General features: G+C 37.4%; 1 protein-coding gene across 1 annotated transcript in view; it reads right to left on the bottom strand.

Annotated features, from left to right (window-relative positions):
- Positions 1–23471, bottom strand: part of lrp1bb (low density lipoprotein receptor-related protein 1Bb) — a 625723-nt gene that overhangs the window by 74723 nt on the left and 527529 nt on the right. Inside the window, exons 58-65 of the mRNA XM_056465638.1 lie at positions 21697–21819; positions 14794–14975; positions 14404–14603; positions 11368–11556; positions 9541–9689; positions 9365–9458; positions 4665–4781; positions 4087–4206 (exon numbers count right to left, since the gene is read on the bottom strand). Coding sequence (XP_056321613.1) covers positions 4087–4206; positions 4665–4781; positions 9365–9458; positions 9541–9689; positions 11368–11556; positions 14404–14603; positions 14794–14975; positions 21697–21819 — 1174 coding nt within the window. The remainder of the gene's footprint in view (positions 1–4086; positions 4207–4664; positions 4782–9364; positions 9459–9540; positions 9690–11367; positions 11557–14403; positions 14604–14793; positions 14976–21696; positions 21820–23471) is intronic.

Raw genomic sequence — 23471 nt, 5'->3', positions numbered from 1 at the left:
TTTCTTGGGATACATCATTGATCAAACCGGTATACGTATGGATGGGAAGAAAATTGAGGCTGTTCTATCCTGATCAGAACCCACTTCTATTAAGGAGCTCCAGAGGTTTCTTGGGTTTGCTAACTTTTATAGACGGTTTATCAAGGACTACAGCAGGATTACATCACCTCTCACTAATCTCCTCAAGGGTAAACCCAAAGGACTGGAGTGGACCAAAGAAGCAGCCGCAGCCTTCCGCCTTCTTAAGAAGGAGTTCACAAGGGCCCCACTCCTGACTCATCCTGACCCAAATCTTCCTTTCGTGGTGGAAGTGGACGCATCCACCACCGGCGTCGGGGCAGTATTATCTCAACATCATGATACACCGCCCCGACTGCATCCCTGTGCCTATTTCTCTCGGAAGTTGAGCCCGGCGGAGCAGAATTACAGCATAGGAGACAGGGAGCTGCTAGCAATCAAGCTAGCCTTGGAGGAGTGGCGTCACTGGTTGGAGGGAGCCAAACATCCGTTCCAGGTGATCACAGATCACAAAAACCTCCAATATATCAAAGAGGCCAAGAGACTATGTCCACGTCAAGCCAGATGGTCACTTTTCTTCTCACGTTTTGATTTCTCCATTTCCTATCGTCCAGGACCCAAGAATCTAAGAGCAGACGCTCTCTCTCGTTTACACGAGCATCACGATCATGAAGAACTCCCAACGAAGATTCTTCCCGAACACATCTCCATTTGTCCGATCACCTGGAACGCTCCTCCAGTCGTTGCCACTCCGGAAGCCCCTGCTCCGCCGGGATGCCCTCCTCATCGGCAGTTCATACCACCTGAACACCGGGTAGATCTGATCCACTCCTTACATACCTCGCTAGGCACTGGACATCCAGGGATCAACAATACTCTCTCGCTAGTATCCCAACGATTCTGGTGGCCAAACATGGCAAGGGATGTGAGGCAATATGTTCAGGGCTGTAAGGACTGTGCCCAATCCAAGAGCCCACGTCATCTACCCGCTGGAAAGCTCCATCCCTTGCCGATTCCGAACCGTCCCTGGTCACACCTAGGAGTGGACTTTATCACTGATCTCCCTTCGTCAGAAGGTAATACCTGTATTCTAGTCATAGTAGATAGATTCTCAAAGTTTGTCAAACTAATCCCTCTGAAAGGTCTTCCCACAGCCTTTGAAACAGCCGACAATATCTTTAATCAAGTCTTCAGGTCATTTGGTATTCCAGAAGATATTGTGTCGGACAGAGGTCCACAGTTCATCTCACGTCTATGGAAAGCCTTCTTCAAGCTCCTAGGTGTGGCCGTCAGCCTCTCTTCTGGATATCATCCCCAAACCAACGGGCAGACAGAGAGGAAGATTCAGGAGGTGGGACGGTTCCTGAGGACCTTCTGCAGTGGTCACCAGAGCTCCTGGAGCCAGTATTTGGGCTGGGCAGAATATGCCCAAAATTCACTGCGGCAACCCTCCACCGGACTCACGCCATTCCAGTGCGTCCTGGGCTTCCAACCACCGCTCTTTCCCTGGGATGGCGAACCATCTGATGTCCCCGCAGTGGATCACTGGTTCCGGGAGAGCGAGAGAGTCTGGGACGAGGCTCATCAACATCTGCAGAGGGCAGTCCGTCGAAGCAAGGTAACCGCCGATAGAAGAAGGTCTGAAGAACCCAGATACACACCCGGACAAAAGGTGTGGCTATCCACCCGGGACATACGCATGCGACTGCCCTCTCGCAAGTTAAGTCCCCGATTTGTTGGTCCCTTCACCATCGTGGAACAGGTTAACCCCGTCACCTACAAACTACAATTACCCTCTCACTACCGTATTCACCCTACATTCCACGTATCACTCCTGAAACCCTATCACGATCCTGTTCTTCCCTCCACAGAGCCTGACCACGAAGAGGAACCCCCTCCTCCACTGCTCCTAGAAGAAGGAGCCGTCTACGCAGTGAAGGAGATCTTGCGTTCCCGACGTCGTGGTGGCCAGTTGGAGTACCTGGTGGACTGGGAAGGGTACGGCCCCGAAGAAAGGACATGGGTTCCCAGAGCTGATATTCTCGATCCTAGTCTCATGGTGGAGTTTCATGAGAGCCACCCTGAGTTCCCAGCGCCTAGAGGCAGAGGGAGACCACCACGGCGTCGGAGGTGTCGGCCCTCAGGAGCGGGCCCTGGGGAGGGGGGTACTGTCATGGATTGGTCAGGCTCTCACGACCCCCACTCACGAAGATCACCATCACCTGACTTCTAATGAGCACACAGCTGCATCACATTCACGAGCACCAGATAAAAGCACAGCACTCCAGTCGCTCATTGTCCGGGCTCGTCTCGACGAAAGCGGACAACTGAGCGACCACTCAGCGTAGTCATCCTCAGCTAAACAAACGATTTACTTACCTGTTCTCTTTGTATTCCTCCTAGTCTTCCTGGTCCTCCCGAATCGTCCTGTCTTCCAGTCCTTCCAAGTCTGTGTCATCCTCTGTCAGCTGTATCTGGTGTGTGCTGTCCATCCTCGTGTATTCCTGTTACCCAGCCACGGAGGAAAAGACCCCAACATCATTCCTGATCCTCCTGGCTATCCTTCATGTGCTCCTTGTTGTCATTCAATAAACACCCTAACGTTTCCTTACCTCTGTCTCCTGTCCGCTTCATAACAGTAGGTCTCGTCTACCAAATCTGACCTGTAATTTGTATTTTCTATTGCATGGGGTATATGCATGCTAGTGTTTTTTAGCCAATAATAAACTTTCAGTCAAAGCTTAATGTGACTATTTTCAATTTCATAAGGTTTCTTTTACAGCATCAATGTTGTAATGTAATTACAATACATTCAGCTAAACAGACTTAAGCATTCATTTAGGTGATCAAGTGTAAAACGAGATGAAAGACCGTGTAAACACTAGTTCCATCAGGCTCAGCAGGCCAGAAACTCCATTACTGGGGTAAAATAAACTGTCATATTTTAAAGACTTGGCTGGGGAAAATAGAAATGAATGCAGTGATTCTTGTCCGGCCTGAGACCCAGTTCATATCGTATATATCTATCAGGCAGTGAAGATTACTGATTTTTAAAGAAATCAGAGCTTAAACATGACAATTTTATAATGGAAAGTCAGTTCACCGGAAGTGCTGAGGCTGGCAGGCTGAAAAACTAAAAGTCCATTTTCATATACCCCATTCAAGTCAGTTGATTGGCTGGGCCTTTCTACAACTTAATTTTCTTTTTCAGAAAGCATTTAAGAGTTTCCTTGGCTGTGTTTTGGATCATTGTCTTGCTGAATTGTCCACTCCAGTTTCCGCTTTATTATACTGGTAATGTAGATGATGGACTGAAGCAACCGATATTAATTTACACTGATGAGGGGCAAAGGGTTGCTGAAGAACTACTTCAGCTGCTGTCTAGGCTTTTATTGCCCCTCTACACCTCCCTTTCTTCATGCGTTCAATAATTTCTTCATGTGTCATTTAATTTTACAACACATAACTTAATTTGTAAACTAATTAATATTGTTTTCTTTGCATATATGGATTTCTTTGGTTGTTACAAACATCTGGTGAAAAATACAAGTCAATAGCACATTTAGAAATATGTTTTCTGAGAAAAAATGGTGATGTATTGAACTTACATACATACATACATACATACATACATACATACATACATACATACATACATACATACATACATACATACATACATACATACAATATTTCTTTTGATGCAGTGTGTTCCGTGTAAAACACCATTTAGTTTAAGTTTTTATTTGTTATTCGGTTTTTTCCAACTCCAGGTGACTTAATTTCTTGTTGACAAGTACTGCTACCTTTTTCAAGAAGGGTTCCTTTTCTCTCAGAATACCTCATCAGAACATGACTAGCCTTATAGCTCCCCAACCAGCCAACTTGTTTAAAGGGATAAAAGCCACATTTGAGATTTGTCAGTTTGGATCATTAAATTCACAGCGGAAAAGTCCAATTTGGCAGAGTTCGAGCAATTCTGTCACAACACCCTTTAGTTTACAAGAACGGGGCCCATTATAGTCAGTGTTTAATGAGGGGAGCAAAAACTGTCATGGCATTGCTTACGGCAGTCCGTCTCATCCTCGCCATCCCCGCAGTCGTCCTGTCCATTGCAGCGCAGGTTCAACGGTATACACTTCTGCTTTCGGCTGCACTTGAACTGGCCTGACAGACAGATGTATGTATCTGAAAACGGGCAGAGACATTACAGTGAGGAAAACCTGATCAATGCAGCACAAATGAAGTCATAAGATCCAATACGAATGACACCGAGATGATAGCAGAAACAATATTATTCGTGTTAAATGTCTTGAATCTGAAATCAGCTTTGGTCCAATACATCCCCATTATGATCATTAAATGACAAAACACTCTGTACTCTTTTCTAATACTCCTAAAATGGATATCGATCGCTTGATAGCACGGAGACTTTGTATAATTGAACATTCAGAGACAGCAGCGCTAAAGAAGATTTGCTGCTGATGAAAATTCTTGCCAGATTTTTCTCCCCCTTGCCACATACTTCACAGCAACGCAATTCTAGCAGGGAGTCCCGATAGTCTCACACAGAGACAAAAAGCAATGGATCTGTCGATAAGAACATGGCATTTAAGAGCAGCTTTCGTATGTATTATTCTGCTCACCGCAGTTGGCCTCATCCGAGTTGTCCCCGCAGTCATTCTCTCCATCGCAGATGAAGGGAGGTAAAGCGCAAAGGCCGGTGCCACACTGAAATCGCCCAGGCTGGCATTTGAATTCCGCTGCAAAAAAAACGATGATTAACAGTGAACTCCGGAGGATTCGAAGCAATTTGCACATGGGTGTGTATGTGTGTTTTAAAACCCGAGCCGTGTGAGGCTGCCTGAAATTGGCGAGTCAACCCACATTCCATTATGTCTCTAAAAGCACTTGTACGATATTTAATGCCCCCCTGCCCTTTATCGAACAAACAGAGGTTCCACCTATTAACAGCAGCCATTGGCAGCCTGTCATTTTCTGTTTGTACTGCTCAAGTGAATCACCACAAAGTGAGGCTAGACACAAGCTCACCGGGAAAACAAAATTAAAGAAAACAAGTTCCTTCTTTCTCACAGCTTGAAGGTCAGACTTGTGTGAAGCTGTGAACTACTTCATCTTCATACTGTATGTACTTTCATGTGTTACAATCACAGGTCATTATAACTGATGCAGATGCCAAAAATAACAAGCTATAATGAGATAAACAATGAATGTCATTCCCAGTAGGTTTTGGCGATGTTGACCAATTTGGCATCATACGATGTCTAATGTGAAACATCGCGATGGATGATGGCATCTTCGTTGTAGGCGGCTTATAAAGAATTAATTAATTTATAATTAATTCATTATTTGTAGCCTACCGTTTCAACTACCTGACCTACATGGTCTTTGTTTTACCCATAACCAAATCATAAATAAATAAAAAGAAGTTACAAATTACCACCTGTCAATCACTTTTTTTGCCAGACTCTGGCATGAATAGGCAGAGTGATCTGTGTCGTTATAATGGTGCCGACAAACTTGGTGGGTAAAAAAGGTGCACAACCAACAGGAACCAACCAACAGCATCTGAGGTTTTCGCTTACATTAAGTACAAGCGTGAAAGCGAACGATAAAAGCAGTGTACTGACACTGTGACATGTTACTTGATATATTCAAAAGACCGAAGAGTCGTTAGATAGAGACAAGATTAATTAAATATCACCTTTAACAACTGTAGTGAGACGCGATCCAGCGGTATATCCTTGATAAACTCTCTGACGTGCACTGCTCTCTGTGGTTTTGAACTCAACTGCCCCGCTGACTGCTGGAGCTCAGATGTGTGCGTACGCTACAGCTTATGAATGTGTGTGGGGTCACGTGATGTGCGTTTTTAACAGTATATTGTGGAAGGAGGGCTTTTCAGAAATGCTAGGTGAAACGCCAGTGTGGACATTTTTGTTCTAAAATGCCATTTTAAAACTAAGACGTATTAGGGTAAATAGAGCCTAAGTGTGTATTTTTCGCAAGCAGGTTGCTGCTGCGACGGGGGCTGGGCAGAGGATTTAGACCTGTTGCATTTCATTAGTTGATGGCACCATTACATGATTTGGTTGAACATAATTCATTCATTCATTTTCCTTTCGGCTTAGTCCCTGTATTGATTCGGGGTCGCCACAGCGGAATGAACCGCCAACTTATCCAGCACATGTTTTACGCAGCGCATGCCCTTCCAGCCGCAACCCATCTCTTGGAAATGGTTGAACATAATATGTAATATTAATAATATTACAGGTTTACTGTTTTAGAAATTCACATTTGGCACATTTGAGTTTATAGTAGTATTTAGAGCTTGGTGTGGACAGACTGGACAAAAGTCAAGCGAAAGCAGAGACCGAATGCACACAAGGGGTGCGAGCTAGAACATGCGCATGAGAGAGACCGGGTGCTCATGAGAGAGATCGAATGCACGCGAGGTAGACCGAGTGTGCATGTGCGAGAGATTAATGTTACTATTATTAATTACTATTACTAATACTACTATGTTTGTTGTTTCAAATAAATAAGCACACATTTGGACACAACATCAGCTTTTGCTTTTTGAATATACACAGCTTCCTTTGCATAAGTTGCTGACATGTCATGTTTAATTTGTGGTTAGTTTGAAAATTGCTCATCGATTTCATTTTTGAGTAGCGGTTATGTTTTTCTTTTGTTAAAAATGCATAAAATGTACAGTTGTCTATAATGGACCCTTTTCACAAGCCTCTTTTGACACGTTTAACGGTCATAACAATCTTAAATCCTTGAAAGCTTTTAATATTTAGATTAAAAAAAACATTTCTATGCATTTAGGTACGTATGTAGTATATCATCTTCAAATTACAAAAAAACGAATTCGCGCTTATGTAAGGTGTTTGTAATGCCACATCTATGTGGCTGAGAGTAAATTTGACATTATTCTCTCCCCTGACTGCCTTTATCAGTCACACATATTTTTTTTTCCTTTTGCTGAAAGTCTTGATAACACCATCATGGAGTTTTCCTTAAGATTTAAGCAAATAAGATTGTAAAAAATATTTGTTATTTTCTTTCATTCACTGCCCTAAGTATTCCCAATTATGATGACTTCCGCAACTGAGAAACCCAGAAATGTGAAAAGGGGCTATAGCAGTTTTTTGGTGCTGAGTTTCACCAAACTAATTCTGAATGATAATTCAGATTACTTTTATTAAATTATTTGATAAAGGTTTTGTGTTTGTTGTATATTGTTGCTGTTTTTCACACTCAAGCTGTGAAAGAACATGTTTAAGGGTTAAATACAACAACTTTTATAAAGCTGAAGCATCTTTAGCTTTTGCTTTTTTGTTTCTAAATACATTATTCAGCTGGTTTATAACCTTGGGATATTTTTATTTTTGTGCTGCTGGTCTGAATTAAATAAATTAGTGTTTCAAATATGACTTTTTGTTTTAGTCTGTCTTGTGTTTTAGTTGTGAAAATGCAAATGAATTAAAACTGTGAAGTTGATCAACAATGTATTCTCCATGCAGCACTTAAGTGACGTTATTAATGGGAGCATTAAAAATGTTCTTTGGAAAAGTAACTCAAAAACTACTTTTAACAGTAATGCATAACTGTGCATTCACATCGAAGTCGGTGAGAGCGTCAAAGTTTGCTCTGGCCGCCCTGGCGACAACGCAGTCTGCCTTCACAGCTCCGGCAGCAAGAGCTTCAAAATTCACTACACTAATCTTGTATGTAAAGGAGCTGTTGCAGCATTATCAGCAAATCAGTTACATTCCCGAATAAAACATGCTTTCTAGCGTGAAAATGTTGCACACTTTTTATCAAATTCATTTAACAATGGAAGATCAATTTGCATGTGGTGTGACTTTGCTCCACTAATCCAATATGTGTCCATATGTCTGAAATATTCTAAATATTCTATACTGTTTTGTATTGTCGCATGAGATTCCCGCTTTTTTTAAAGAAAACAATATATTTTTAACATTAACGCACATCAGTAACTCACTAGTAACTTTTTTAATGTATGTCCCTGTTAGAAAACATTGTAAATAATTGGAAATCCGGTGACCACAATAATCAAACCCTTGGGAACAACTGTAGTCGGAACCAAAGTTCACAGGGCTATGTTCTCTGGACTCCTCTCAAGTAGTGGACTTTCTGATTACTTGCCACCGAACCGCACCATAGCTCATTACCATAAAGTTGCTTTGATTTCAACTTTCCTCGATGCCCACACCGGTGAAGATGTGCTGCGCTGCTCCTCAAAGCTTACTGCTGCTGGCTCCCATTGAAAATGAATGACTTCCGGCTACTTTGACGCTCTCGCCGCTTTCAGTGTTAACGCAAAGTTACTTTTTGGTGTAAGTAATTAATAAAGTAATTGAGTTACATTTTGAATGAAGTAACTAATAACTAACTAGTTACTATTTTTCAGTAACTAGCACAACACTGGTATGGGACATAAAGCTGTAAAATAACAGATAAGTCACTGTTGTTTGATCAAACTCACACTTGGCTAGATTAAGGGTTAATAAAGCAGTAGCCAAGTGCACAAACGCAATACAATGTAATGCGTCATAAACATATCATTTAATGGGGGCTTGTCCGGGATCTCTACTCAGCAGTGAAGTGAGAATAAATAAACTTATTTTGCATATAAGAATAAGAAGATAATAGGAGATCGATACACAATGATATAAATGTATCAACAAGTAAAACTTGTAAAAAAATGAATCTTTTTTTTTTGTTACTAAAAATAGCACTTTTGACTGAACAATCCCTTTAGGATCAAGCTGAAGCTTCCGCCAAGCAGTTGTTCTGAATGAACATGTACGCAGTAATCCAACATGGCTTGTGCTCATCTTCCAGTTTTTGCCTTTCAGCAAATCTGAACATCACAATGTAATTAATATTCATGACCCAAGTTGCAGCGCCGAGCAGCTTACAGATCGTCATCTCGAACAACAGAAGAAAAGTAAAGCTGTCTGACATAAAAAAACAGCATTTTTTATATTCATAATTTTCACAAGAAGGTCTCCCTATTAAAATGTGAACGTCGTAAACACAACAGTGCTGACGTTTCTGGAAAGATTTGCTTTTAAGCTTGTCTCATATGAGTGTAACCAAGGCAACTAGGCATATAAAACAAAGTCATACTTCTAAGGAGATTTATAACATGCCCCACACACTTTTTTGGATTGTTTTCTTCCTAAACCCCTGGTTACGACAATGCATGAATATTGCAAACTGTTCAAAACACAAACAACAGTGCAGGCAGGCAGTGTAGGTTGAGTAACATGAGAAACAAAGCACTCACGACAATCCGCAGGCTCATCAGAGCCATCACCGCAGTCATCAACCGTATCACATTTCCACCAGAATGGGATGCACTCATCCGTTCCACAGCGGAACTGCAAAAAATGCCAATCAGTTATGGGAAGCATAAACTACAACAATCCTAATGACATGGAATCATCATTCTGGCATACAGACCTGGCTGGCTGTGCAGTTGGATAGGCATGTCTTGTTATCGGCGGCCAAGTAGAAGTTAGTTGGACAGGCGCATTTGTGACCTCCTCCAGGTGAGAGCAAACATAGGTGACTACAGCCTCCATTAGCCACTTGACACTGGTGTTTGGGGACTGTCAAATGAGGGTTGACATATTATATGTTATATTGCAGGGTTATTTATAAAAAAGAATTGTTATGCCATTCTGTAATGTAATGCAAAAAAAATAAAATATAATATAACATTTTAATTTAAGGTGACATAGTTACATGTTCCATGCACCTACTATAGTAATTAAATGAATTATGCATACATACATATAACTAACCTTAAACCCAACCCATATTCTAACCCCAACCATATAGTAATTATGCACATTTAATTATTACTCAGTAGTTACATCAATAGTTACATGGCAATTGTCACCTTAAAATAAAGTGTAACCTATTACAAAAAAATACAAATGTTAAAAAGTTAATACAATGTTCTTAACACCATAAAAAATTTGAAGACCCTTTTTGTTCTTTGGGAAACAAGAAAAAAGGTTCTTCTATGACCTATTACATTGATCAAAATACAAAGTAAAGACATTTATTAAGCTTTAAAAAAAGTCTTATTTTCAACTTATCATAATTAATGTAAATTTGATCTTTCGATTCTTAAACAAGTGGATGATTTCCAAAACATTATTACAGTTTAACAATATTTGACATTACTGTTTTGTAAAAACATTTAATACAATCTTACTGACCCCAAACTTTTGAATTCTAATAAAATTATAACTAAATAATAAATACAAATTTATAATATAATATAATATAATATAATATAATATAATATAATATAATATAATATAATATAATATAATATAATATAATATAATAAAATATAATATAATATAATATAATATAATATAATATAATATATCATTAATATAATATAATATAATATAATATAATATAATATAATATAATATAATATAATATAATATAATATAATATAATAAAATATAATATAATATAATATAATATAATATAATATAATATATCATTAATATAATATAATATAATATAATATAATATAATATAATATAATATAATATAATATAATATAATATAATTAAACATAACATAACATAACATAACATAACATAACATAACATTCAAAGAATTACAGTAGTTAAATAAATAGTTACATTGCACGTCACCTTAAAGTGTAACCTATTACAAATTTATCTTATTAAAAATGATAATACAATGTTCTTAACATCATTAAAAAATTGATATTCAAAACGTTCTTTGGGAAACAAGAAAAAAGATTGTTCTATGACCCATTACATTGATCAAAATACAAAGTAAAAATATTTATTATGCTTCAAAAAATGCTTCTTTTCAACTTATTATCATAATTAATGTTAATTTGATCTTTTGATTTTTAAACAAGTGCATGGTTTGCAAAACATTACTTTTTAAACAATATTTTACAATATTACTGTTTTGTAAAAACATTTCAGACAATCTTACTGACCCCAAATATTTGAATTCTAATAAAATGATAAATAAATAGTAAATACAAACTTGATATAATATAATATAATATAATATAATATAATATAATATAATATAATATAATATAATATAATATAATATAATATAATATAATATAATATAATATAATATAATATAATATGCAAATAATTCTAGACCAAGATTCAAAAATCTGTGAAAGAGTGAGTATATAATGACATTGTTTTAATTTTGGGGCAAACCAAATGTTAAACTAATACAATATTAATTTGAAACAGTCTCTACCTTCAGGTTGGCGCAGCGGGTGGTAGACAATGACAGACTTAATGGCTTGCCATGAATTTAGGAGTTCGACAGCATTAGCACCAGTGGTCTTATGAGCTCTGCGGAGAGATTTGGACTTCCCATCAGTCCAATAAATGAAGTCCTCGAACAGCGTGAGCCCCATCACACCCTGGATGTGGTCATGGGGAACTGAGGTAGAGAATATCACACCATGTAACATCATTAAATCTGCATTACTTCATAAAGAAGTCAATCTCATAATACTAATTCCAAATCAAACCGTTCTCAAGTTAAAAACAACTTAAAAGCATAATTCCCTCAAATATGAAATCTAATTATTCATTTACTAATTACTCATCCTCCACTTTTTTCAAACATGGATGTGTTTCTTTCCCACATTGAAATCTGATATATGGTAATACTTTGAAATGACATACAGTTGAAGTCAGAAATCTTGGTCCCACTGAATTATTGGCCCCCCTGTTTATTTTTTTTTTTCCCAAATTTCTGTTTAACGGAGAGAAGATTTTTTTTTTAACACATTTCTAAACATAATAGCTTTAATAAATCATTTCTAATAACAGATTTATTTTATCTTTGCCATGATGATGGTAAATTATATTTTACTAGATATTTTTCAAGACAGCTTATAGTGACATTTAAAGGCTTAACTAGGTTAATTAGGTTAACTAGGCAGGTTAAGGTAATTATGCAAGGTATTGTATAACGATGGTTTGTTCTGTAGACTATCAAAAAAATAATAGCTTAAATGGGCTAATATTTTTTACCTTAAAATGGTGTTTAAAAACTGCTCTTATTCTAGTCGAAATAAAACAAATAAGACTTTCTCCAGAAGAAAAAATATTATCAGACATACTGTGAAAATGTCCTTGCTCTGTTAAACATAATTTGGGAAATATTTAAAAAAGAAAAAAAATGGGGGGCTAATAATTCTGACTTCAACTGTAAATTACATGCAATTTCATATTTGGATTTCATTCATTCATTCATTCATTCATTTTCTTTTGGGCTTAGTCCCTTTATTAATCCTTGTGGGGGAAACCGGAGCACCCAGAGGAAACCCACACAAACGGAGGGAGAACATGCAAACTCCACACAGAAATGCCAACTGACCCAGCCAAGGCTCGAACCAGTGACCTTCTTGCTGTGAGGCGACAGCACTACCTACTGCGCCACTGCGTTGCCCATTTGGATTTCACATAAATAAAATACATGTCATATATACAATATTTATTTTCAAATATTGCCATATTTGCCAATATTGTCTTATACTGTGCATCCGTAGAAAGTATTCATAGCACTTCACTTTTTGCACATTTTTTATGTTACAGCCTTATTCCAAAATGGATTAAATTCATTTATTTCCTCAAAATTCTACACACTATACCCCATAACGACAATGTAAAAAAATATTTTTTGAAATTGTTGCAAATTTATTACAAATAAAAAACCTGAAAAATCACATGTACAGAAGTATTCACAGCCTTTTGCTGTGAAGCTCTAAATTGAGCTCAGATATATTTTGTTTTCACTAATCATTCTTGAGATGTTTTACCTGTGGTATTGGAGTTCACTGAATTGGTAAATTCAGTTGACTGGACATGATTTGAAAAAGCACACACCTGTCTATATAAGGTCCCAGGGTTGACAGTGCATGTCAAAGCACAAACCAAGCATGAAGATAAAGGAATTGTCTGTAGACCTCCAAGACAGGATTGTCTCATGCACAAGGCTGGGGAAGGTTACAGAAAAATTTCTGCAGCTCTAAAAGTTCCAATTTCCAAAGTTCCACAGTGACCTCCATCATCCGTAAGTGGAAGATGTTTGGAACCACCAGGACTCTTCTTAGAGCTGGCCGGCAATCTAGGCTGAGTGATCGAGGGAGAAAATCCTTAGTCAGGGAGGTGATCAATAACCTGATGGTCACACTGTCTGAGCTCCAGCAGTCTTCTATGGAGAAAGGAGAACCTTACAGAAGGACAACCATCTGTGCAGCAATCAACCAATCTACCTGTATGGTAGAGTGGCCAGACGGAAGCCACTCCCCACCTTGAATTTGCAAAAAGGAATCTGAAGGACTCTCAGACCATAAGAAACAAAATTGTGAATGTCCTTGAGTGGCCCAGCCAGAGCCCAGACCTAAATCCTATTGAACATCCCTGGAGAGATCTGAAAATGGCTGTACAATGTCGCTTTCCATCCAACCTGATAGACCTTGAGAGGTACTGCAAAGAGAAATGGGCAAAAATTCCCAAAGACAGGTGTGCCCAGCTTGTGGCATCATATTCAAAAAGACTTGAGGCTGTAATTGCTGCCAAAGATGCATCAACAAAGTATTGAGCAAAGGCTGTGAATACTTCTGTACATGTGATTTTTCAAGGTTTTTTATTTTTAATAAATTTGCAACAATTTCAAAAAATCTTTTTCACATTGTCATTATGGGGTATTGTGTGTAGAATTTTCAGAAAATAATTTAATCAATTTTGGAATAAGGCTGTAACAAAAAAAAAAATTGGAAAAAGTGAAGCGCTATGTATACTTTCCGAATGCACTGTACCGTATGTAATTAGCATATAATTCCATGTATCATTTTTCTATATGGGTCTGATGAGCACAAAGAATATATTTTTAACAATATTGGTAGTCAAAAAGTCCCTACTGAGTTCCAATGTAGGGGGGAAAGTCTATTTGGACTAAAAACATTCTTAAAAATATCTTATTTTGTGCTGATTAGAAAAAATAAACTCATTCAAGTAAATGATGGCATGCTTTTAACATTTGTGAATGTAGGTATCATGACAGACTGCTATTATTATTATTTTTATTATTATTATTATTATTATTATTATTATTATTATTATTTTGCACAGAGAAGATTGTGGCCTTGCATTGTTATAATGCTAAAAGGCTTTACTGTGCCCCCCCCCCCCCCCCCCCCCTAATTCATCCTTGTTATGCTCTACAATTCCATTCCAACAACTGCAAAAATGAGCAAAATTAGATCTCATTTTGTACCCCGGTGCCTCTGAGAACCGTCCATGTTGGCAAAAAGGATGTGATTATCATCCGCCCAGTAGATCCTCTTGTTTGTGTAGTCAATGGTTAAAGCTGAAGGGCTGTAGATCTCTTTGTTCACAATCACACTTTGGCCTTGGCCGTCCATGCCAACGCGACCCACGTGAGGATTTTCACAGCAGTCAATCCAGAACACATACCTGCGGGACAGAGAATGACCCTCATTCATGAACTTCATATAACGTGAGACACAATCTCATCACTATTGTTTCAAGCAGAGATTAGATACCTCCCATCGTGGCAGTCATTTTCTCACTACAAAATATAGTCTCCTAAGACTGTTGGTGAAAAGTAGACAATATTTCGAAACAGAAAAGGAAGCAGCTGTACCCGGTTTGAGCATCCAGTGCCAGGTCCGTTGGGTTTTTCAGGCCCGAGCTCACTAAAATGGTAGGGTATAAGCCATTGGATTTGGAGACTTCCAGTGTTTTTCGTTCTACGTCACACCAGTACAAGTTCTTCCCGATCCAGTCCACTGCCAGCGCACTTGGTACAGCTGTTCGGTGAACAATCTAAAGCAAACAAGTAGGATTCAGTTACTGCAATCTTGTCATATTATACCACTGCAATCAGCAAGCTGGATTAGTCAAATTCAGTCATTGTTTACTCAATTTCATGTTCTTACAACCATATATGACTTCTTGGTAAAACACAAAAGTAGAAATTCTGAGTAATTCTCCTTGCTTTTTCATGTAAATTCAATGGAAAGGCACTTTCTTTTATGCTTCAAAAACAAATTACCATAAAAGTCTCTTAAAGGGATATTTTACCTAAAAAGGACAATTTTGTCATCATGTACTTACCCTTTACTCGTTTCAAACCTGTATACGTTTCTTACTTCTGTTGAACACAAAAATATGGGGTTAAATAGGTTAAATATATTCTGAAGAAAGCTGAAAACCTATAAACACTGACTTCCATAGTTTTGTTTTTCCTATTATGGAGGTCAATGGTTACATGTTTTCAGCTTTATTTAAAATATGTTCTTTTGTGTTCAACAGAATAAAGAAACTCATTAAGGTTTAGAACCGCTTGAGGGATTCAACCCACATAGCAAAACAGCTCTGGCCCAGCTCACAATCAGCTTTTGCTTGGCCTACATGCCGCAGTGAATTACAGTACATGACTGCATCAAGTCTGGCTTCCAGACAAGGGCCTAACATGGCCCTGGTTTTGGTCGTTTTCAGAGTTTCAGAGTTGGTTGGTTTTTGTCGTCTTTAAGGCAACACACAATACTTGGGCCAGATGTAAATTGTACTATTTAGCCCAGATGTTAATAATTGATATATGGGCCATTTAATTTTGGCCTATCTTGACCCACATTTAAAATACATTTTCATAATTTTCAAATAAAGAAAAAAAATTACACTCATCAGGTTGCTTTGAGAAAAAGCACACCCACAGCACGCCTAAAACGCAATGATTCATGGGTTTATCAATTTCATTGCAGTCGTGACACCTACATATCTGGCCCAGTTCAGGCTCAGTTATTGGTTATTAACTTGGCTGAGACTTGGCCCAGATATGGTCCATGTTTGGCCCTTGTCTGGAAGCCAGACTTGATCGAGTCATGTACGGTAATTCACTGTGGCATGTGGGCCAAGCAAAAGCTGATTGTAAGCTGGGCCAGAGCTATTTTGCTATGTGGGTTGTTATCCAACTGTTATTCCCCTCTGATTGTTTTGAATAGTTTACAGTTATGGTTGGGTTTAGAGGTAGGGAATAGTTATAGATTACATTTTCAAACATTTTCAAATTATGTTCCAGGATCAACATAGATGTTAATCCAAGATCTCATCGTACTTGGCAAAATCATGAGATGCACGTTAAGACTGTAGTTGTGTCCCAAAATGACACACTATACACTTACTGTATATAATTATTCAACATCCACTCAACTGTCCAACTGTGTTTGGACTTTCAGCAGTGAAAATTAAACCACACTGAACTGAACTAAACTGAACTTCAACTCTGAAAACTGGTCTGACACAGTTTCAATTTACTAGAACTTCTATTTTAAGCTGCTTTGAAACAATCTACATTGTAAAAGTGCTATAGTAATAATAATGACCTGAATTGAACTGTCAATGTTTTTATTATTTTATTTTTTTCATTCATTTACAATGTGAATACTTAGTTAAGCCTAAAGAACTCATATATTTATAATAACGGCTTCCCAATGTGCACAATTCATATACAGTTTGTTGGAAACATAATTTCTTACATAATACACTTTTAATTAATAATAACAAGTCCATTTACTTGAAAGACAAGTCTAAGCAGTTACTGCAACCGACCCCAGAACATCAATCTTTTGTGTGGAACAGGAGAAAAGATTTAGCATTTACATTTAGAATAAGAGTGAATAAACCATCAAACATATCCAGAATAATCTATTCCTTTCAATAAGTTATTCTGTCTGTTTAGTGCAGTGTCTGATGCTAATATTGCACAGCGTACTTATAAAACAAACGTTGTCATCAAAACATAGGGGACGTCTGCAAGCTGTCATTGAAAGACATGATGTGCTTTGAGATTTTCTCTATTATCATCATCTTCTGACAGGACATATATAACTGTGCCAATTGACAAGACCGCCCCTTCAGCAGTAATTTCAGCCGAGCTTGAAAAATTCTCTGAAATGTCAATGATTGAGGAACATTTCCCCAATCAGGAAAGTGCCTCCAGATGAGGGGATGAGAGGAAACATTAATATTCTGAGAGGGAAAGAAAGAGCTTCTGGTTTTCTAGTGATCTGGTCCATCTCTGATTTGAAGGATCGTCTTGTATGAAAATGAAGGCTTACTCCTTTAAAATGTCAACATCTGAATACATCAACATCGAATGTGCACATGATCAATGATTCTCACAATATCTGCATTTATGCATGAATGCTAAAATCACTTTTTAGACCTAACCGAAGGGTTTTATGTGTCCAAAACGATGGTTTCCAACTTACATTTTGTGATTCACAAAACATATAGCTAAAACAGATGACGTAAATAATTGACAGTTGTATGGAGTGAATCTGTATTTCCGAGGTTATTAAGCATAGAAACTTTGGTCCATTATATATTAACAGACAAAATCCCTTATTGAATCCCACCAAAGGCAATGCCAGAGGCATCGAGCCAAATGTGCTCCAGTGCAACATTTATTCATTATATTACACCGATCAAACCCATGGAGCATTGTTTCCAGAATCCAAACATTTGTTGTCAGCGGGTGTCTTATCACTTGCTTTTTGCAAGTGCAAAATAATGTATGAAAAAGTCTGTTTAAAAAAATAAATAAATAAAAAATACTGATTATGCAGTAATATGCAGGCTTTAACTTTAATAAAAAAGAAAATTGTAACTTTTCCCTTTTCGATAAGGTCATACCAAGAGATTGCAATCAATTACTTGCAATAAACAATGATTATTCATTACTTTAATAATGGATCGGTTACAACAATATTTGAGATTTTACAAAAGAAAAAATAAATAAATAAAACTGTTAAAACTGTTTTACTCTGCTTAAATTAAATAACAATAAAAGCTCATCATCTCTGTTTTAACTTTTTGTTGTCTTAGTCAATTTTTAAAACTTAAATGACTTTTTATTGTAAATGTTGAAAAATAATACCCATCTCTGGGAAACATCCATACCTTATACATTTATTATTTTCGACAGATTTTTCTGTAAATACTGATACTGCATCTAGCATTTTCCATATTTCTAACTGAAATAAACCCAGTTACAAAACTCATAATTTCATCTCGACTTGTAAACACAATCTTTATGTGTATTGAATGCGTATATGTACAATACAATTCTTACTAGGGAAGTTTTTCCTGAAGCTAAGACAACATGCTGGGTGCAAAAGTATAACAATCAGTCCAAACATACACTACACAGGCAAATGCAGACTACAGTTTAGCCACATAAAGGAAGAATGCATCTAAAAAAACTTAAATGATTGTGAAAGTATGTTTTAGGCATACATAGTTTTTTTTTTTTTAATTAGCACATTTACACTGTAGGATTGAAAACTTGAACAAACACATTGTTTTCATGCTTGCCTTTAAAAGTAAATGAACTGTCTGCACAGATAAGCAATCAGCAAGTAACTAAACAAAATATATAAATAAATCAAATGAACTGCTGTCCCGTTTCCAAAAGAGCCTTTGTAGCTCTGGAATAATTTATATCTGAGATTTTGAAACATGAATGTTCCTGGAAGATGAAGAATTACTTGAACTTTTTAATAAAGAATTAACTTTAAATAAGTTTTAATTAAAAACTTTAATTAAGAATTAAGTTTTATATATGTTAATTTTAGTTGATTCTTAAATCTCACAGTTACTATAATGGATAAAATTGTATAAAACTTCACAGATATTTTTTAGCCATCTTTTCTCAAATTCTGTCCATTTTAACAAGAAATTCAAACATTCCAATTAAAGAACAAAATAAACATTAAAGCTGCAAGCAGCGATGAAAGGGACCTCACACCCAGGCTCACTGCCACCTGGATGACAGAGAACAGTGGACAATATGAATTTAAGATGATATACATATGAATTCAATATGAATTTAAGATGATATACAGAAAAAAAACACAGATTTATGCCCAACTTCCTTCTGTCAGCAGGTGGCGGTATAACTTTAACTCAATATTGGCATGTAGATGTCTTCAGGAGAGGAATTTCATCAAAAGTGAATTTTCAGGCAGATCGGACATTGTGTGGCTGAGTTATGCGTACTTCCTCCTCCATGATCCCTTTAGCGAAAACTCTAGATCTTTACAATATAACATCGCAAAGGTCTTTGGATTAAACTAAGTGAACATGGATTCGATCTGGTACAATTTATTGTAGAAGTTAGTTACAGTGTAAAACATGTTATTTCCTGATCCCAGCAGGTGGCGCTATGACTGTAACTGGATATTGGCATGTTAACGTGTTCAGAGTAGGACTCTTATCAAAAGTGTTGAGATAATGACAAGGCATGCCTGAGTTATAACAACTTCCTGTTTTGTGGCAAAAACATCAAAGTTTGTGAGGCCACCACAGACACACCCTCTGACAAAAGCTCTAGATCTTTGCAGTTTAACATCACCAAGACCATTAGATGACAATAACCAATTTTGGTATTGATCTGATAAAATCCCTAGGAGGCGTTTGTTAAAATACAAAATCCAAAAAAAAGTGAGTTTTTGAGCATGTTTAGACCCTCAAAATGCGATTCATTCTAGAAAAGAAGAAAAACCACCACCCGTTCTCGGTCCTTAATGAATTAACTACTTGGATCTTACGTAGCTCAATCAGTAAATGAAAAATATACAAGAAAACAGCTTATAAAACACATAACGTCACATTGCTTTTGGATTTTTATGTAGTAAAGTTCATCACAGAAACATTTTATCAGGGTAATAAAGTTCCCACATGTAGACTACATCATTAGTTGTGATTTATTTAGTAAGCGACAATTTGTTAGTAAACCATCGTTTAAAAAAATGTTGTGTACTATTACACGCTTACTAAAATGTGCTAAATTGGATTGCGGAGTGTAGAAATGAGAAAAATAAAACCCCAGGGTGACCTTCACAATGAGTCAAAATCATACTATTGTCTCCAACACTGTAGGAGAAACAAATAAATAAATAAATACCACCACAAACTAGTGAATTAATAAAATCATCAATTAAATTGCTCCTCTGCAATGGAGCTGCATCATTATATCCCCTGCTAATGATGAGTAAAGGTCTCCCACCCAATCTAAACATATTGTACTAGCTTGCATTGTCTCTATTTCCAAAATCCTGAAGATTACACCCACGAATGCTAATGAATTTGAAATGGCTTTAGCTTGTGCTGAGCAGGGGTGATAAATCAGGAGGGGGCAACACTGTGTAATGAAGCCAAATGAGGCTCTTGGCCCCTGCAATGAAGCTAATGAGATGGGGAAAAGTGTTGCTCAGCAGGTACACGGCGGAAATGTGCATCTAGGTGCTAACCATGTGACCTTAATGAGTCTCTCAAATAATGCTAAAATGAGCGTTCAAATTTATGGCTGTACGGCCGCAGATGTCTAACATTCAGATGTTGACTTTGGACCTCTAACGCATGCCTGTTGCTAACAGTTTGACTTATTAGTAGGGATGCTCAGATTGATTGACCAATCACCCGATAATCACTTCTTAATATTCAATTGGCAGTCTCTATACTTATAATAACAAATCTCAACGCGGTGGCGCAGTGGGTAGTGCTGTCGCCTCACAGCAAGAAGGTTGCTGGTTCGAGCCTCGGCTGGGTCAGTTGGCGTTTCTGTGGGGAGTTTGCATGTTTTCCGCGATCGCGTGGATTTCCTCGGGATGCTCCGGTTTCCCCCACAGTCCAAAGACATGCGGTACAGGTGAATTGGGTAGGCTAAATGGTCAAAAGTGTATGAGTGTGAATGAGTGTGTATGGACATAATTAAAATTAAATTGTTAGCACTTCTCTCTTTGTGTCATGTCTTTTGGAAGCCCAAATACAGAAACAGAACAAGCTCTGTGGAAATAGAAGTGTTTGGGCGACATTTTAGCTTTCTCTGCTACATTACAGCACCTCTGGCCACGCCCCTTTGCTGCACAGGATGTATGCACATGGTGAATGCACATAACCTGAAGCATTTGTGATCTCAATAGCCTGGATGTACTTTTTTGTAGTCCCCAAACTTCATTCACTGTACACTTTGCTAAGCTAGCTCTGTAAAAGCCAATGTCTCCCTTTGCATTGAAATTTGAGCATATTACATTCAGAGATGTTGTTTATGTCCACACAGCTACATTACACATCAACTAAAGTTTAAAATATGATATCATAGTGGACCACCCCTTTAAAAAGAAATCATAATAAAAGATCATTTATTCATATGTGCTGTTTATGTGGGGGAAATACTGTATACAAAGTATTACTGTATATAGTTTACAATTGGTAGTCTGATTTTGATTTCTGGTAGCTTCTAACCAATGTAAGGCATCCTTGCTGAATAAAAGCATTAATATCTGAAACATAAATGCTAACTGTATGATCCCTATGGATAATACAATAAAATGAAGGCTAAAAACTGATCCCTTTATCAGTGATCTGAATTAGTACCAGCCAAAAATATGCATCAAAAATCCTGATTGGAGCACATTTACATATTATCATAGTTTACAGTCTTTGGTGGCTCACAATAATTAAAAAGGGAAAGAAAACGTACCTTAAGGTCGCTGCCATTCAAGCGGATTCGGTTTATCCTCCGGCCACTGGGTCTGCTGGAGTCGATCCAGTAAATGAACTCCTTCTTGTAGTCAAAATCTAAGCTGATAATGTTGTTGAGGCCCTACAGAAGAGTGAAGGAAACACAACACAGAGGTGAATTAGACGGACTGCACAACAAATGTGACTGTTAGTGCAGTCAGCATGATGCATTAGCTGGGTAAAGGCCACAGTCAGCATACATAGATCAAACTATCCAAAAGAAAAAACAAGAATAAGATGTTTCGCATTTGTTCAATTAGCTGCGGGGCTTAATTAGCCACTTCTGTGTATGCGTATGTATCTCGACAGGATCTGGCAAAGGATGTACTTGAGATGCGAAATATACAGAGAAAGCATTTCTTTTGATGTCTGTTGGTCGTATTGATTTTGGAAAAGAGCACAGTAGATGAGAATCCACTGAGAATCCAGGGAAGCAGTTGGGAAGGAATGCTGAGGGTACATTCGTTACTGTCATGTTCATGTCAGGCTGCTGTCACTCAGTCTGGCATTTACTAGCCCTTCTCTTCCTTCAGCGTGGCTGTTAAGATTTGGGTGACGGGCATGATGACAGATGAAGAAAAGCTCTGATACCCACATCAGATCATCAGCACTGCGAGACCTCAAAAAAGACCTCTAGTCTTATTTTGAGGGCAGAAACTCTAAGCTTATCGCAGGGACGCAAACAAGATGTGTTTTTTCCAGCCTGATCTCACGAGAAAACGTAAGTATTTTACATTTTGTCAGTTTACTGGCTAATTTGTTAAGTCGTACAAAAATGTGCGATTTTAAAAAGGTGGCGTGGTACCCAACCCTCCCCCTAAACCCAACCGTCATTGGGTGATGAGCAAATCGTACTAAATTGTATGAATTAGATCGTATTTATTCATACGAATTAGCCACTAAATCAAAATGTTACAAATTGCCGAGAGACTGCGTTGGTTTTTTCATGTGACATCAGTGATAACAAAAGACAGATCCATACAGGTCAAACACTGGAGCATTAAAAGCAAGGCAGAAATGAGCAGTCTATAGATATTTAATATTTGCAAAATGGATGTTTCTACCTGTAGAAAAAAAAGGCAAATTAAGCTTGCTAACAGGAGTTTCAATGTTGATTTTATTATAGTGAAAATATTGGGTCGGATTTATTTCCAGATTTTTAGGCTCATCAAGGCAGAAGTTGTCAGATAAAAACAGAAATTAATGTTGTGAAAATGGAATTTAAAAAAATAATAAAAAGTATAATTTAATAAAAATGTAATTTGTTTTAATTTTATATCACCTCAGCCTGTGTTTTTTTTTGTGGTTCCTGAGCATTTCATCTAATTTAAAGGCTGCAGCCCAAGAGAGTTGATGGTTGTCACTAATAAATAACGATTGTTGACTAATAATTCTGACTTCAACTGTATAGCAGGTGGAAATATCCCAGATGTACACACAGATGTGGAGTGATGAGTAAGATGAAGGTAACGTTGGTTGTAAACAGGGTGCAAGCTATACACTCTCAGAAATAAAGGTACGCAAGGTACGTCACTGCAGTGGTACCTTTTAAAAAAACACACATTTGTACTTAAAGGGTTCATATTGGTACCTCAAAAGTATATATTAGTACCTAAAAATTTTAAGAGAAACACTTTTGTACTTTTTAGGTACTTATTTGTACCCTTGAGGTATTAATATGGACCTTTTAGGTACAAATTTGTATCTTCTGAAAAGGTACCACTCCAGTGACAG

Source organism: Danio aesculapii, chromosome 9, assembly GCF_903798145.1.
Source record: "Danio aesculapii chromosome 9, fDanAes4.1, whole genome shotgun sequence".
In the NCBI taxonomy this organism is placed as follows: Eukaryota; Metazoa; Chordata; class Actinopteri; order Cypriniformes; family Danionidae; genus Danio; species Danio aesculapii.
This window is presented reverse-complemented; position numbering and strand designations above follow the sequence as displayed.